Raw genomic sequence first — 14,978 nt, 5'->3', positions numbered from 1 at the left:
AAGGTCCTGCCTAGACCTCAGTCTCTGTGGAAAGAGTGGTCCTGGGGGGTCAGAGGGGCTGAAGGAGATGGAAGGCAATGTGGCTGGGATACTGTGGGATGTTGAATCCTGACCCCAGATGACCCAGGCTGCAGAGCACCACTAAAGAGAGCACAGCTGCACTGGGAGCGCTGGGCAAAAGTGAGGTCAGGTTCTGTCAAAGCCAGTACGATTCACAGGCGAGCTCAGCTTGCTGGATTGACAGCAACTGTTGAGTCATTACTGCAATTGCAGACATGAACCGATTTACCTGCTGGGAAGAGAATTTGGGATAAACCGTGAACTTCAAAAAGTTTCTGCCTGGAAACTGAAGAGGTAACCATGGCAACCGGGAGGCAGGTTGAACTCGGAGAGGACTCTTCATCTTGAGCAGGGAGCTTTGTGCTCTTGGATTTGCCCATCTGCGCACCATGCATCAATTCCTTTGTCTCTTTCGCTTTCTTTGTCAAATGAAAAAGTACTAGCTCAGGAATCTGGAGACTGGGCCCAGGGTTCAGCTGTTTTCAGCTCCAGTGCACTTAACTAAGTGCCTTTAGCACTGCCGTTTTGTTGTCTGCAGAATGGAAATTTAAAAGCTCCTCTGGCCTATTCACAGAGAAGGCAGAAAGGACAGGAAGGTTTGAGGAGGTTTTCTGCCTAATCACTATTATTGTTGTCATGTGGCCATGTCCAGGCTGATTCCAACGTGGTACTACTGAGGGTAAGACCGGGGGTTCAATCCGTCCATAAACTTGCCTTTATTGCTTGGAGAAAAGCTGTCTCAGACACCACCCACGTCCCCATTCGGCAGCTGCATAATAAAAGCATATGCACTGGGGCCGGAGCAGCAGCAGGTGACAAAACAGCCCTCATCCCAGCTGACCAACTCCTCCAGCAGAAGGGCCTGCCAAAGCTGCCGGGTGGGCTGCGTCATCGTGTGGACCAAGGGCTGTGCTGAGAAGCAAACGTTCAGAAAGGCATCCTTCCGTTGCCCCCCTCCCAACCCTTGCCCATCGCCCTGCCCCACACCGGTCCAGCCCTGGACTTGTGAGAAAAGTAGAACAAGAGCCAAGGTGGGCGAGACGGGGCGCAGGTGGGAAGCGGCATCTAAGATGGTGCTGCCAATGCGTGAGCTGCTGCCTCGCCTGTCCCTGTGTTCCACTAACCAACCCACTAACCACCCGGGAGGCTGGGGAGCGTTCAGCTCTGGCTTCAGAGAGCATTAGGTTTTGACTAACTGGATCATCTTCTGCAGGCCCTGGCTTAACAAGGGAATCTGCTCTGACAAAAGACCCCCCATATTGTTCTGATTTGGGCCTCTTTTCCTATAGCAGTGCCTCAACGGCTCTCTCACAGGCCTTCCTCCCCTCTTCCCCTCTGTGGTTTTCCCCTTTCCTTCCCTGACCAGCTTTTCTGGGACTTCTCACTGGGCTCTGTCAGGTGGAACCTCTTCGCCTCTGGTTTCCGACCCTTACTTCCAGGCCCTGCTGAGGAATAGCAACTCTTCAATGCCTCTCATGAAATAAACACGTAAACTCCGAGAGAGTCACAGAAAAAACTTGCTACTTTGCCTTATTGCCTAGCAACCCCTGTAACCCTACTAAGTAAACCTGAGAGCGAAGGCTGACTGAGGGCTGACTATGAGCTGAGCCTTGTCCCAAGCACCTTCCAGGTGTGGCTGCAGGTGCTGTGGTGTGTCTCCCAGATCTGCGTCTGGGACCAGGCCCTCATCCCCCGGGGTGCTGGCGGCTGTAGGCTCACAGCCGTCTCTCGCTGGGAGTTGCCCTTGACAGAGCGAATTGCCTCGTCTAAAATTAGGCCGTCCAAAGAATCGTTGATGTGGGATTCAAAGGCCCGGCCCCTTGCTTCACTGCGGGACTGGGTCACCCCACTCCAGAGTATCCCCTGGGACCAGCTTCAGGCATTCGTTTCCTCCCTCTGCCCAACCCTGCTTCCCTCACACCCTCTTAGTTCCCAGAACTCTCCCCAGCAAGTCTCTGCCTCCCAGAAACTGAGTTTCCCGTCTCCTGGGGAATTCAAACTAAGAATTAAATTTCTTTAGTTCTCACAACAACTTTATGAAATAAGCGCATCATGTTTTCGTTTTAGAGACAAGGAAACGGAGGCATGGAAAGGTTGAGAAACTCGCCTAAAGTCTCCCATCAGTAAATGGTGGAGCCCAGATTTGAAACTGAGAAACCTATCCCTAGATGGTACACTCTTAACCTCAAGTGCAGCCTCTTAACAGCAATCCCCAAGGGAAGTGAGGGGCAATGCGGAGGCTCTGACGCCTTTATGGGAAAGTGAGGAGAGAGGCAGGGCATTTATTACCTTTATCTCAGAGATGAGGACGCCGAACTAGCTAGCAACTGCTTAAAGGCAGGATCATTCATTAGTTCCGGAGGTGTTGGGATTCTAATCTGCTGAGGGGCAGTGAAAAAGCATGGTACATTCATATTTGACTTCTGGCAAAACACTTACTAACTGTGTGACTTTGAGCAAGTTATTTAACCCGAGTCTTAGTAAAAAAGTACATAGTAGATGCTCAATAAAGCCAGCCACCACCCCCACCCCTTGTCTGCTATTTCTAACTCTGATCTTGGGCAAGTCTCTCTAACGTTCTGACTCAGTTTCTTCATCTATAAAATGGAGGTGATGATGACAAAGGGCTTACTTAGTTGACCCGTGGCCATTTGGCTAGGAGCACAGTAAATGGAAGTAATCAGTGTAACCATGATGCTCTCTTGCCTGGCTTGCATCCTGTGCTCCGGTCCTGCAGGACCCAACAGACTCAGGCTCAGGCTGTGCTCGACACCGTGCGTGCCTCCCCGAGGAGGCACCCCAACACCAATCCTCCTGGCACCGCTGAGTTGGTTTCCTTCTTTTACTAGCGGCAGAAGGTGTTTTTTTTTTTCCCCTACTAAACTGGGTGTGCGCTTCTCATCTCCGTGTGACTTCTCTGCCGCTTCTCCCTCGCCACGCCGGTGTCCGCCCGGAGGAGGGGGTTAGCCCCGTGAGCACCCCGCGGTGTGAAGGTTGCACGAGGGTAGCGGCGCATCCCGGGCAGGGCGCCCCGCCCCGTCGAGCTCCAGGCCCCTCCTGCGCCTTCGCCCGCGCTCAGTATCGCTCTCCGATTGGCCGGCGGCGCGCAGCCCCGCCCCGCCCCCTCCAAGGCAATAAAAGCCGCTGCCTCGGCGCAAGCAGTTGAGAAAACCCAATCTTCGCAGACAGGCGCTGGCCGCCGCTGCTCTGCCTCCTCGCGCCCTGCGGTGCCCGCTGGAGCCCGTCACCATCCTCCACACGACGTGCTGCCCTGCACCCGCCGCCATGTGCCGGACCCTGGCCGCCTTCCCCACCACCTGCCTGGAGAGGTAAGAGCAGTTTGTCCAGCTGCCTGGAGGAAGAAGAACAAGTCCCACCAACCTTAGGGAGTGCAGCAGTGGCAGGCTTGCAGACCTGGGTGGGCTGGAGAATGGGACGCAGGTGACGAGAGGCAGAGGTCAACTTGGTTCCACGTTCTCAGATGCCTCCCTTAGAGTCTTAGAGAAGGATGGGCGACGAGGATGGAGAAGGCAAAGCAAAGGGAAGCAGGGGGACCACTGCTTACTGCCATTCCCCATCCTCTGACAAGTGGCAGTTCTACTCAGGTGACCCAGCTTCAGGAAAACCACGGTGGCATCACCAGGCAGAACTGAGTCTTCCCCGGTTTCTTAAGCACTTGGTTTTCATTCTAAGTCATAGGTCTAGGGGCATGGCCTCCTCTGGCCCTGGAAAGGCAGGGAAGTGTTTTTCAGCAGCCCCCCCAGTGAGGGATGTGCTCGCTTCCCAGGGAGCTACTCACCCACTCCAGTCCTTCTGGAGCTGGGAAAGAAAAAGTAAAGATGAAGGCAGAAATCAGCTTCCACACAGCTCCAGAAATATTTGTGACAAGTCTAAGAGCGTGCTGAACTGCCTTCTGCTAATCAACAGGCACAAAGATGGATCAGTGTGACTTAAGTGGGAAACAGCCCATGTGTGCTGTACTGTAGACCCAGAAAGTATAAGACCTACCGAGGCACAGCTTAAATATTGCTTTCATTGTTTCTGGGTTCATGATACCGCTGAGAGAGGCAACGTTTAGGCCCTGGGAACAGTTACGGGTTCCCAGGAACCCCAAGGCTGGAATTTGAGTGACACTAACCTGAGCTCTTCTGGGACCTCATAAATCTCTCTGCCCTGGCTGAGCGAATGGAGAATCCTCACAAGCTCGTGCTTTGTCTTCCAGAGCCAAAGAGTTCAAGACACGGCTGGGCATCTTTCTTCACAAGTCAGAACTGGGCTCCGGTACTGGGAGTGTTGGCAAGTTCGAGTGGGACAGTAAACACAGCAAAGAGGGGTAAGTCCTGCTGAACACAGCCTAGGGCCCCTAGAGGGAGGGAGCCAGATTTAGGAAAGGAGTCCTGAGAAGGAAAATACCAGGAGGAATTAGGACATGCCACCGTGGACGTTGGTGACCTCTTCCTAGAGATTGTAATGGAGCTGGTCATAGCTGGTCTGCTATGGTTGCCTGGCTCATGGGTGACTGGGTGGATGGCTCCAGGCTTCTAATTCCACCAACAAATGAGCACACCCAGGCCCTGAATGTCTGGTTACCAGACTCCCGCACCTGAAGATGTCATTGCACACGCAAGCAGGGCAAGGACAGGGTCCAAGGCCACTGGAGGGTTTTAAATTAGTGACTACTTCCACTGACATGCACTTTACCTGGAAGCCCTTTTATACTGACCATCAACTGTGCCAGGTGCTACATTAGGCTCTGGGGTTATGGGTAGACATAATCTCTATTCATAAGACCCTTATTTCCTTGAGAAAGTATACAAAACACGCTCTGAGAGTCAGGGGAATAGAAAGAATTTTGGACAGCGAAGACACAGTCTGAGATATTTACTGAGGGCCAGAAGGTCCCTGCTTTGGTTTCTGGTTACTGAGCTGTCCTCTAGAAAACCCAACTATTTCCCTGAATCCCAACCAAGAGTTTGAGGCATCAGCTCCAATAATTATCCAATTATACAATTGTGTGAATTATACGACTTCCATCAGCGTTCTGGCTAGGATATGTGCTGTGCAGTAGTTGGTTGATTTTTTTTTTTAATTAAAATCCTGCCTTTTTTTTTTTTTAGCAGAAACTTCTCAGAAGATGTGCTGGGGTGGAGAGAGTCATTTGACTTGCTGCTGAGCAGTAAAAGTGAGTGGGACCCTGTTGTGTCTGTCTGTGGATGGCACATGTGTACCCATGTGCCGTGGACCCAGCCTGAGGATGCTGAAAGCGTGGGCAAAATAGTAGTAGTAGTAATAATAATAATGATCCCCTAGTGAGCCAGCCTCTATTCAGAATACAAAGGCAGGTCCTTGTTCGAGAAAATTACATCCTAAAAGTAGAACCATTAACTACAATTGCCGTCTTTTCTTCTTTTATTCCCGGCTGGCTGTCCCCGCTGTCTGACCTGTCTCTTCCTCTCTCCCTGCAACCCCAGATGGAGTGGCCGCCTTCCACGCCTTCCTGAAGACAGAGTTCAGCGAGGAGAACCTGGAGTTCTGGCTGGCCTGTGAGGAGTTCAAGAAGCTCCGGTCAGCTACCAAGCTGGCCTCCCGGGCTCACAGGATCTTTGAGGAATTCATCTGCAGCGAAGCCCCCAAAGAGGTCAGAGCCGTGACATATTCCAGGGATCCTGCAGACCCTGCCTGCTCCTTCCCCACTGAGAATTGGGGATGGTGGGGGGCCAGCAAGGAAAGGGCCAAGTTTAGAAATAGAGTGGCCTCATTTGGCACAGGAGGCTGCAGACTATAAAAGCCAGGCTCCGGGCCACCCCTGCCTGCTGTTACCCTCATACTCACCAGTGGGACCGGAGGGGTTGGCAGGTGTTTTTTTGGCTTCTGTCCGTATGCACTTCTGTAAACTAAGCCCTTTTTAGAGCTCAAAACACTTACACAACTGGGGAGACAGGTCATCATAGGATAACCTGGCTCAGTCCCCTGGTTGACCTGCCTCAGGTCTGTGAACCTTTTAACCTTCCCCCCACGCCTCCACTGTGTTTGATAGAGAATATGGCGCCACCTTGTGGAGAGAACGTAGTAATGCCTTGCTTTTGTATCTGTACAATATTATATTTTCTGAGCACTTTTATTTATTCCATAAAGATTTGTTGAGCATCAGTTACATGCAAGGCACTATTATAGACATTGAGGATATGGCAGTGAACAAAAAGTCTCTACCCCAGTGGGAGAAGATGACAATAACCAATTAAGTAAATATTGTCAGGGAATGATCTGTGCTCTGATAAAAACAAAGCAGGATATGGAAGGGAATACCAGAGTACGGGGTGGGAGGATGTGAGGTCTTTCCGATTTATAAAGGGAAGTGAGGGATGGGCTGTTTGATAAGGTGACATGTGAACAGAGACCTGAAAAGGAGGAAAGAACATTCTAACACAGGAAACGGAAAGTGCAAAGACCAGAGCGTGCCTTTTGTGATCACAGACCAGCAAGTGGGCCCATGTGGGCCCAGAGTGAAGGAGAGAGAGTGAGAGATGATGTCACACAGGTGGCAGATGGCCAGGTGCTGGCCCAGGTGGCCGTGTGGGCTCATTGCACACTTGGGCTTTTCCTCTGAGTGACGGGAAACAACAGAGCTGCTAGCAAACTGACTTGGGTTTTAAAAGTCTTGCTCTGCTGCTGGGTGGAGAATAGACCCCGGGGTTAAGGGGAGACAAGAGAGACACCAGGTAGCAGGCGCTGGCACTAGTCTAGGAGAGAGGTGATGGTGACTTGAATCCGGGTTGTTAACAGTGGAATGGGTGAAAAGAGGTTGGATTTGTACCCATTCTCAACATATCCTGGGTCATTCTGAGAGACTGGAGGACAGACACTGGATCAGAGGTGGGGACAGGCCCAGAGTTGAAAAGCCCGTTGATGGTCAACTCTGGAGACCCCCGGTTCCGTGTTCGGAATCCAGTGCGCCTTCCACTGCCCCACGTGCCAGTCCTCCCGCGCCTGCTGGCCTCCTGCCCCTGCCACCCCGTGCCCTGACGCCCGCGCACCCACGTGCTTGCCCTCCTTCCCACAGGTGAACATAGACCACGAGACCAGGGAGCTGACCAGGACGAACCTGCAGACGCCCACGGCCATGTGCTTCGACGTGGCTCAGGGGAAGACGCGCACCCTGATGGAGAAGGACTCGTACCCGCGCTTCCTGAAGTCCCCAGCTTATCGGGACCTAGCTGCCCAAGCCGCAGCCGCCTCCGCCTCCCCATCCGAGCCCTCGCATACCTGAGCCTCCGGGCTGAGAGGGGGCCAGCCGGGCAGAGAGGTTGGGTCGCCCATAGCCGAGGCGCCGCCCCCGTGCGGGGGTGCGGGTTCTGCAAAGCCAGAGAGGACAGCGAAGTGAAAAGCCCACCCGGTGACACCCTCTCCTCCAGACACTGCGGGACTGAATTCCGTGCATGAGAGGGTTCCGCCACTTCTAGGACCTGCGCCCAAGGGCTGAAGAGGACGGTTGTGTGGGGCTCTCTGGGGGAAAAGAAAGATGGTGCAAGAGTCAGCGTCGGCTCTGGCCGCTCAGCGGGGCGAGGGATATCCCAGGGTGCTTTGGGAAACTTGTGGATAAAGGGAAACTTGAAAATGAGTGAGGGAAAGACAACCAGGTTAGCCGTTCTGCCTGTCCATCGGGGGACACATCCTGGTTTCCTAATTCCCAGACTGTCCTGGGCACATGGGGAGCCTTCCCATCCCGTCCTCTTCACCTGCCTCTGGGCTGCCTGGGGGTTCCCTGGCTTGCATTTCTCAACACTCCTGCGTCCAGCCTGGCAGTCTTGTCAAGGCCAGAGAGCCAAGGTGATGCTTGCCCCAGATGAGATTTTTACCTCAAATACTGGCCTTCAAGCCCCTTTCCAGATCAGTAGAGAGCCCTGAAAAGAGGCCATCTTGCTCACATGAAATGAACCTTGGTGCCCTTGGTGGCCTCTTGTAGGTGCCCCGACCCTGTGTGTGCAGCAGGGTCCACCTGTGAGTAGGGCCCGCTGAGGACCTCCTGCTGGGATGTGTCCTCTCTTAGCTCCGTGCTGCTGTTGAACGTGGGGCCCATCAGGAGAAGGGCATGGGGCCTCTTGGTGAGCCAGCTCTTTTGCCGGGCAGGGTGGAAGGAGGGAGAAAAGGATCCTGAGAAACAAATCTCTTGGCAGTTCCAGAAAATCCTCTTTAAATCAAGCTCATCTTTTATTTTTGTGGGTCTGAGAACAGGGAAAAAGAGATCCCCCAGGATGGAAGGGGAGCCTCGTGTTTCTTTCCTGTGGATGTGAGGTACACTGGGGTGTCGGGAGAAATGAGGCAGGAACCTCAATGAACTTGGACAGACCGTAGAAGCTGGGAAGAGCAGGACTGGGGGCAATCAGAACCAGCTTGTCACCTCAGGGCATCACTGAGCACACATTGCGTGGTGGGACTTCTGCCTGGGCCCAGGCTGGGGAGGTGAATTAACCGGGCAGCTCCCTTGTGCCCCAGGAAAATCCACACTGTTCTCTCTGCACTATGAGCTCCTCCAGGAGACAATTATTTAAGTCTAACATATTGTTGGTTTTGTGACCGTGGTCATGGCACATTATTTTTATTGCTGTTGTCGTGTTGTTGCTATTGTTATTTATTGTCATTTGAGTTTGCCTCTACTGGAGAATCTCAACAGGAGCTGGCGGCCTGACTCTCTCCCTGTCCACTGGACTCTACCTCTTGAACATGCTGGGAACCTCTTAGCGCCTGTCAGGAACTCCTCCCTGTTTAAATATTTATTTATTGTCGACAACTGGAGCTGGTTTTCTAGATGTGAATGATGTACTCGATCCCCATTTTCCTGTTTCAGCATGTTATTTTATTGTGAAATAAAATAAAACCCAAATATGAGATCCTGTCTCCAAGGGCTGTGTGGTCAGGGGAAGAGGGAGAGGGGAGTGCCGGCGGGAGTCTTGTGGGAGAGCTGGCGTCCGGAGATGCCACAGGATGCATGGGGAGCTTTCGAGTTACGGGCAGAGGCACAAGTCAAAGGCTCAAGTTTGCCTGGTGACCTGTTCAAACGGTGGCCACCAGGATGGGTAACTTCATTCAGCTGGTGACAGCCCAACTTGTGTCAAGCCATTGTGTCGTGTTGATTGGACCTGGCTCAGCTGTCATTTCAGAGCCCATCTCCTCTCTCCACCCTGCCCAGCACAAGCCATTCCCAGTTCTTCAAACAGAGCAAGGGGTGGTTGCCTCTGGCCAAGTAGCCGCACATTATCAGTTGGGGGGGACTTCTGTGCCATTTTCACCTTTGCCCATTTCCAATTTGCATTAGTATCCTTTTAAGATGTCATATAAATTCAGGGAATTAGTATTCCTTATAATTTCATAGATGTCTCTGAGATGAGCTTTGGGAAGGCACTTGATACACGGGACTGTTCCATTCCCGGGGCAGAGGGAATGAGAGGTTTGCGCTGGGCTAGGAAGAATTTCGGGGTAGGCTTGCAAGGATCCAATCTGCTCTCCCTCTGCCGATCACCTACTCGTTCTCCCTAAATTCTTCTCTATGTTGAATTATCTGTTTATATAAAGATAATTGAGTAAAGTGACCAGACTTCAGGTACATCGAGTAGAAAACCCCATGGAAACACATTCTAAGCCCAGATCTAAGAGGCGAGTCTATGCGTGATGCCAGGAGGGATTCTGAGGTTAAGGGCCTGGGATGGAAGATGGGAACACACACCGTGGCAGGCCCTGATCTCATTTAGTCCTTAGGACAGCTCTGTGAGGTAGGTATGATAACCCTATGATACAGATGAGGAAACCGAAGCTCTTGGGGGCATCGGGAGTTGAGAGGGGAACACGCCCAGGGCAGCTGGCTCGAGAGAGTGGCAGAGATGAGACCGGAACCCAGTGACACCATGGGGGGGAGGGAGTCCAGTCCGTGCGGGATGGTCGAGGGATATGATGGATGAGGGAAGAAGAAAGATGGTACCCAGAGAGGTGGGGAGGTAGGAACCTTGTCCTCTTCTCATTACTTTCCTTCCATCTTTTTGCCTTTTTTACATGCATTTATTGCATCTAGTGCATTCTATGCCTGGCAGAAAACCAAAATAGCCGTACCATCAACTGCAGGTAGCCTCATTTAATGGTGGGTGGGTATTCTGGATAAGTTTAGACAAGGGCACAAATGTGTATTTCCTGAAGCAGTATGGGTGCCAGTAGGAAAACGTGGGTGTAATTGGCGAGTAATGGAGAAATGAACTGGGGTGATGGACATCCAGTGACTGGGGTGGGTGCTGGCAGTCTCCTCAATCCAGCAAGACCATCCTTAAGGCTTGTTCCCCTCCCCTAGCCCTTCTTCTCACATACAGGGTGGTCTTGGAGCCCATGGTGTGGCCTGAAGGTGGTAGATACGCATTAGAGATAAAGAAGAACGACTCTTGGCTGACCTAGACGTCTCCCAGGTGTCAGGCTCAAACCAACACAGGACCTCTACTGTATTGGTTCTCAGAGTGTTTAAGTGATTTCCTGAAAATCACGCAGCCAGCAAGAGGTCTCCAATATCTTTAAACTCACTGGCTCTGGTCCTCCCCCAGAGCACTTCAGGCTTTTGCTTAGCAGGCAAAGCACTTCCTGAGTGGGTTGCTTATGCCTTTCCGGCCTCTCCCAATCCCTCACCTGCCCCTTGAAAACAAATCTTTCACGGTTGCCAGATTCACCCTACTGTTCAAGCCTCCTTGCTTTTGCCTCCTGGACCACCTCCCTGCTGTGTCCCCTACTCTCATCACTCCATCAGCCTGGGGATGCATCTTTCAAAAGCCGGCTCAAGGGTCTTACTGGGGCGCCTTCCCTGAGCCTTTGGGTCTGATCCCTGAAGCCTGTGCTTCATGTGCCCCCACGGCTGCTGACCCTCATCAGAGCACTTACTTCCCTCCTTTCTGTCTCCCTTTAGCAGACGGCAAACTCCTGGGGTTTAGGCATGTCCCCCTCTCCAATTTCCTACACCCAGGGCCTAGCATATACATGTTTAGCAGATGGCTCTTACGTTAATGATTAATTTTAAATCCAGCAGGAGAAACGCTTAGATGACCATTTCCAACTTCCTACCGGACTCCTCTCCCTGGACGTCCCACAGGCTCATTGTATGGAGCACATTCAAAGCCAAGGTCATCATCGTCCCCCTCAGATATCCACTGCCTTCTGGTCCCCTAACCCTGATAGGGAGAGACGCTGCTTCTCCTCCTGGCTCCCCGAGACGTCTTTATATTTTTTTTTTTAAAATAAATAAATTTATTTATTTATATTTTTGGCTGTGTTGGGTCTTTGTTGCTGCACACGGGCTTTCTCTAGCTGCAGCGAGCGGGGCCTAGTCTTCCTTGCAGTGCACGGGCTTCTCATTGCGGTGGCTTCTCTTGTTGTGGAGCACGGGCTCTAAGCACGTGGGCTTCAGTTGTTGTGGCATGCGGGCTCAGTAGTTGTGGCTCACGGGCTTAGTTGCTCCGCGGCATGTGGGATCTTCCAGGACCAGGGCTCGAACCCATGTCCCCTGCATTGGCAGGCAGATTCTTAACCACTGCGCCACCAGGGAAACCCTCACCGAGATTTCTTAGAGGAACCTTTCATCCTCTTCAACCTAGGCTATAAAAACGACTTCCCTGGTGCCCCTCCCCAGTGCTCTCCCCCTCCAGTTCATTTTCCACGCCGTGTCAGTCTTTATCCATAAAGCACAGATCTGAGCACGCCGCGGCTGCATTCAAGCCCTTCAGTGGCTCCCCTTTGACTACGAGAGAAAGTCCAGCTCTTAACGATGACATACGAGGTTCGCGCTGATCTGACCCAAGTCCCTCACCTGACTTCGCCCCTGCCCGGATGGCCCTTACACACATGCTCTCTGCTTGTAACGCCCTCTTTGTCTTTCTTTTAATTAGGGGTTGGGGGCTGAGGAGGAGGATGCCCTCCTCAAAAGGCCTCCTGAAAATCTAGCAAAAACTCACCTCCTCAAGTGAAGCCTTCCTTCCCAGACATCCACTGCCCAGAGTTCATCTCTGCCACTTCCGTGATTCCAGGACACCCTGTCCTAACCTTGATCGCCTCCTGTGTGACATGGCACTGTCACTTGCCTCTTCACAGCTCTTTTTCTTTCACGAAACCACTCTCTTCAAGATGGGCAGCCACGTTATTTGATAAGATGGGGCAGAACAGACCACGGCAGAGTGATACACAGCCCAGCTCGTGGGGTTGGAATGTTGGGGCTGGAACCGGCCCCTTCGCTGTATGACCTTGGGAAGCTACTAAGCCTCTCCAAGGCTTGCTTTGCTCATCTGTGAAGGAGGGCAGTAAGAGTGCACCCCTCGGAGGGCACATGGAATGAAAGAAAAGTGTTTGGCACAGTGCTGATATCCCACGAATATTAACTATTATTATTATCTGATTCCAGGTACTCAGCACAGTACCTTGTACACTGTCAATAACTATTCGTTGACTTTTTGAAAAGAATAGAAGGGTCACACTTCAAAGCCAGGATTCCAAGTCTACATTCCCAAGTATAGTACAGCTGTTTCCACACTGTATTTTATCTGATATGAAGAGCAGTCCAGAATTCCAGATGAGGAAATCAAGGACTGAGCCATTCAATCCAGACGGTACTCACTCAAGCCAGGCTCCTGTATTTCCGCATCAGCACTGTTGTTCCCGTGTTGACCGTGGAGGGCTTTGGCCTATCCCTCACCCTCTGCTGCCTCCTTGTGGCCATGTCAGGTCAGGCTATACAAACTTTGCTCTTGGAATTGGTTAACTTTGCTCTCATTTTAAGTTGGCTCCTTCCTTTGGAATTATATCCAAGAGGTATAACTTTTAGTTTTGTTTATTAATGCAGTTTAATAAAGATGTGAAATTTCAATAGAACTGAAAATTATGAGCATAATTGCTAAGATAGCCCAGGGGGTACGGGGGTTAAAATTAGATTTCTTTAGCCAACAGGGCTGAAATCACCTATAAAAACTGAAGCTCTTGGCGTGGATGTAGAGAGAAGGGAGACCTTGTGCACAGTTGGTGGGACTGTAAATTGGTGCAGCCAGGATGGAAAACAGTATGGAGCTTCCTCAAAAAATTAAAAATAGAACTGCCATATGATCCAGCAATTCTACTTCTTTTGTTTTTTTTATTGTAGCTATATGAGATAACGGATGTTAACTAAACCTATTGTGGTAATCATTTCAGAGTATGTGTGAATCAAGCCATCATACTATATAACTTAAACTTCTAGAGTGATGTATGTCAATTATTTCTCAATAAACCTAGAGGGAATTCCCTGGTGGTCCAGTGGTTAAGACTCCGTGCTTTCACTGCAGGGGCCCAGGTTCGATCCCTGGTCAGGGAACTAAGATCCCACAAGAGAAAGGTGTGCTGGGCATATTAAGTGCTGATCACAAGGTAATTCAGAGTTACTGAATCTTTTAAACTGGCCCAGCTATTCAAATTACTTTATGAGGAGAAGACAGATTTAAAACTTAAGCAATGGGGGCTTCCCTGGTGGCGCAGTGGTTGAGAATCCGCCTGCCAATGCAGGGGACACGGGTTCGAGCCCTGGTCTGGGAAGATCCCACATGCCGCGGAGCAACTAGGCCCGTGCGCCACAACTACTGAGCCTGCGCGTCTGGAGCCTGTGCTCCGCAACAAGAGAGGCCGCAATAGTGAAAGGCCCGCGCACCGCGATGAAGAGTGGCCCCCGCTTGCTGCAACTAGAGAAAGCCCTCGCACAGAAACGAAGACCCAACGCAGTCAAAAATAAATAAATTTAAAAAAATAATCTGTTTAAAAAACAAAAAAAAGAACACTTAATCAACGGAGGAGTGATCCTAAGGGTAAGGGATGTAATGCAGTTAGGTGCTAGATAACGGAGTTTGATTCTTCATTATTTAGAAAATATATCTCTTGACTCATAATCCCCATCCTGGTATTTTCAACCCTCCTTATTCTACTTATTATTCTCTGTAGGATTTTCCCCATAAAGCATATTACATATAATTTACTTATTTTGTTTATTGTCTGGCTTCTCCAACAAGAATGAAGGCAGGCATCTTTCTCTGTGTTGTTCCGTGATGTAGGCCAAATCTCTAGAACAAGGGAAGTTACTTAATCACTTTGTGCCTCAGTTTCCTCATCTGTACAATGGGATCAAAAACAGTACCTACATCAGGGACTCCCTGGCAGTCCAGCGGTTAAGACTCTGAGCTCCCTATGCTGGGGACCCAGGTTCGATCCCTGCTCAGGGAACTAGATCTCGCATGCTGCAACTAAAGGAGCCCACACGGGGCAACGAAGATCCCGCATGCCGCAACTAAGACCTGGCGCAGCCAAATAAATAAAATAAATAAATGAATAAATATTAAAAAAAAAGTACCTACCTCATAAAGATTAGATTATATGATTTAATATATATATATATATAAAGGTCTCAGAACAGTTCCTAGAGCATACTAAAGAGCTACATAAATGCTTGCTACCATCATCATTCTTCTTCTTCTTATCATTATTATTAGTTCAGGTAGCAAAAGCAGCGTGTGCAGAGACATGGTGGTGGGAAGCAGTGTGAGGTGATGGGGAACTGGATGGTAGTAGTGATGATGCCCATGGGGAATCGGGACAGTCAGGGACCATAGCAGGACCTGAAATCATGTTACATATTGCATTTCTCAATTATTTATGATCTATTTCTGCCTACTAAGACGCAAGCTCCGGGAAAACCCCCATGAGGCATTTGTGTGATAAATGCACTGTATCCCAAGCATTTAGAATAGTCACTGGCAACATTGTCAGTGCTCAATAAGTATTAATTGAACGAATGATGGGTTAAGGATTTTGAACTTTGTCCTGAACACTATGGTGAGTGAGTGAAGCAGGTAATACTAGATTAGAGGCTGAGAAGCAAGTCGTCA

General features: G+C 50.6%; 1 protein-coding gene across 2 annotated transcripts; it reads left to right on the top strand.

Annotated features, from left to right (window-relative positions):
* The first annotated feature begins 3,255 nt into the window (after nucleotides 1–3,255).
* Nucleotides 3,256–8,924, top strand: RGS16 (regulator of G protein signaling 16). 2 transcript variants are annotated; one of them, XM_007175186.2, is made up of 5 exons: nucleotides 3,256–3,389; nucleotides 4,283–4,393; nucleotides 5,181–5,242; nucleotides 5,532–5,698; nucleotides 7,121–8,924. In XM_007175186.2, the coding sequence occupies exons 1-5, from the start codon at nucleotides 3,346–3,348 to the stop codon at nucleotides 7,325–7,327; spliced, it is 591 nt and encodes a 196-aa protein (XP_007175248.2). In that variant the 5' UTR covers nucleotides 3,256–3,345; the 3' UTR covers nucleotides 7,328–8,924. The 2 variants fall into 2 exon arrangements, with proteins under 2 accessions (XP_007175248.2, XP_007175247.2); XM_007175185.2 differs by having other exon boundaries at nucleotides 5,178–5,242.
* The last annotated feature ends 6,054 nt before the right edge of the window (nucleotides 8,925–14,978 follow it).

This window comes from Balaenoptera acutorostrata, chromosome 1 (genome assembly GCF_949987535.1).
Source record: "Balaenoptera acutorostrata chromosome 1, mBalAcu1.1, whole genome shotgun sequence".
In the NCBI taxonomy this organism is placed as follows: domain Eukaryota; kingdom Metazoa; phylum Chordata; class Mammalia; order Artiodactyla; family Balaenopteridae; genus Balaenoptera; species Balaenoptera acutorostrata.
This window is presented reverse-complemented; position numbering and strand designations above follow the sequence as displayed.

Excerpts from the sequence above, each read along its gene's own strand:
- RGS16 (XM_007175185.2), top strand. The coding sequence starts at position 3,346 with ATGTGCCGGACCCTGGCCGCCTTCCCCACCACCTGCCTGGAGAG. Across the intron at positions 4,394-5,177 it reads AGTAAACACAGCAAAGAGGG|CAGAAACTTCTCAGAAGATG; the intron begins GTAAGTCCTGCT and ends TTTTTTTTTTAG. Across the intron at positions 5,243-5,531 it reads CTTGCTGCTGAGCAGTAAAA|ATGGAGTGGCCGCCTTCCAC; the intron begins GTGAGTGGGACC and ends CTGCAACCCCAG.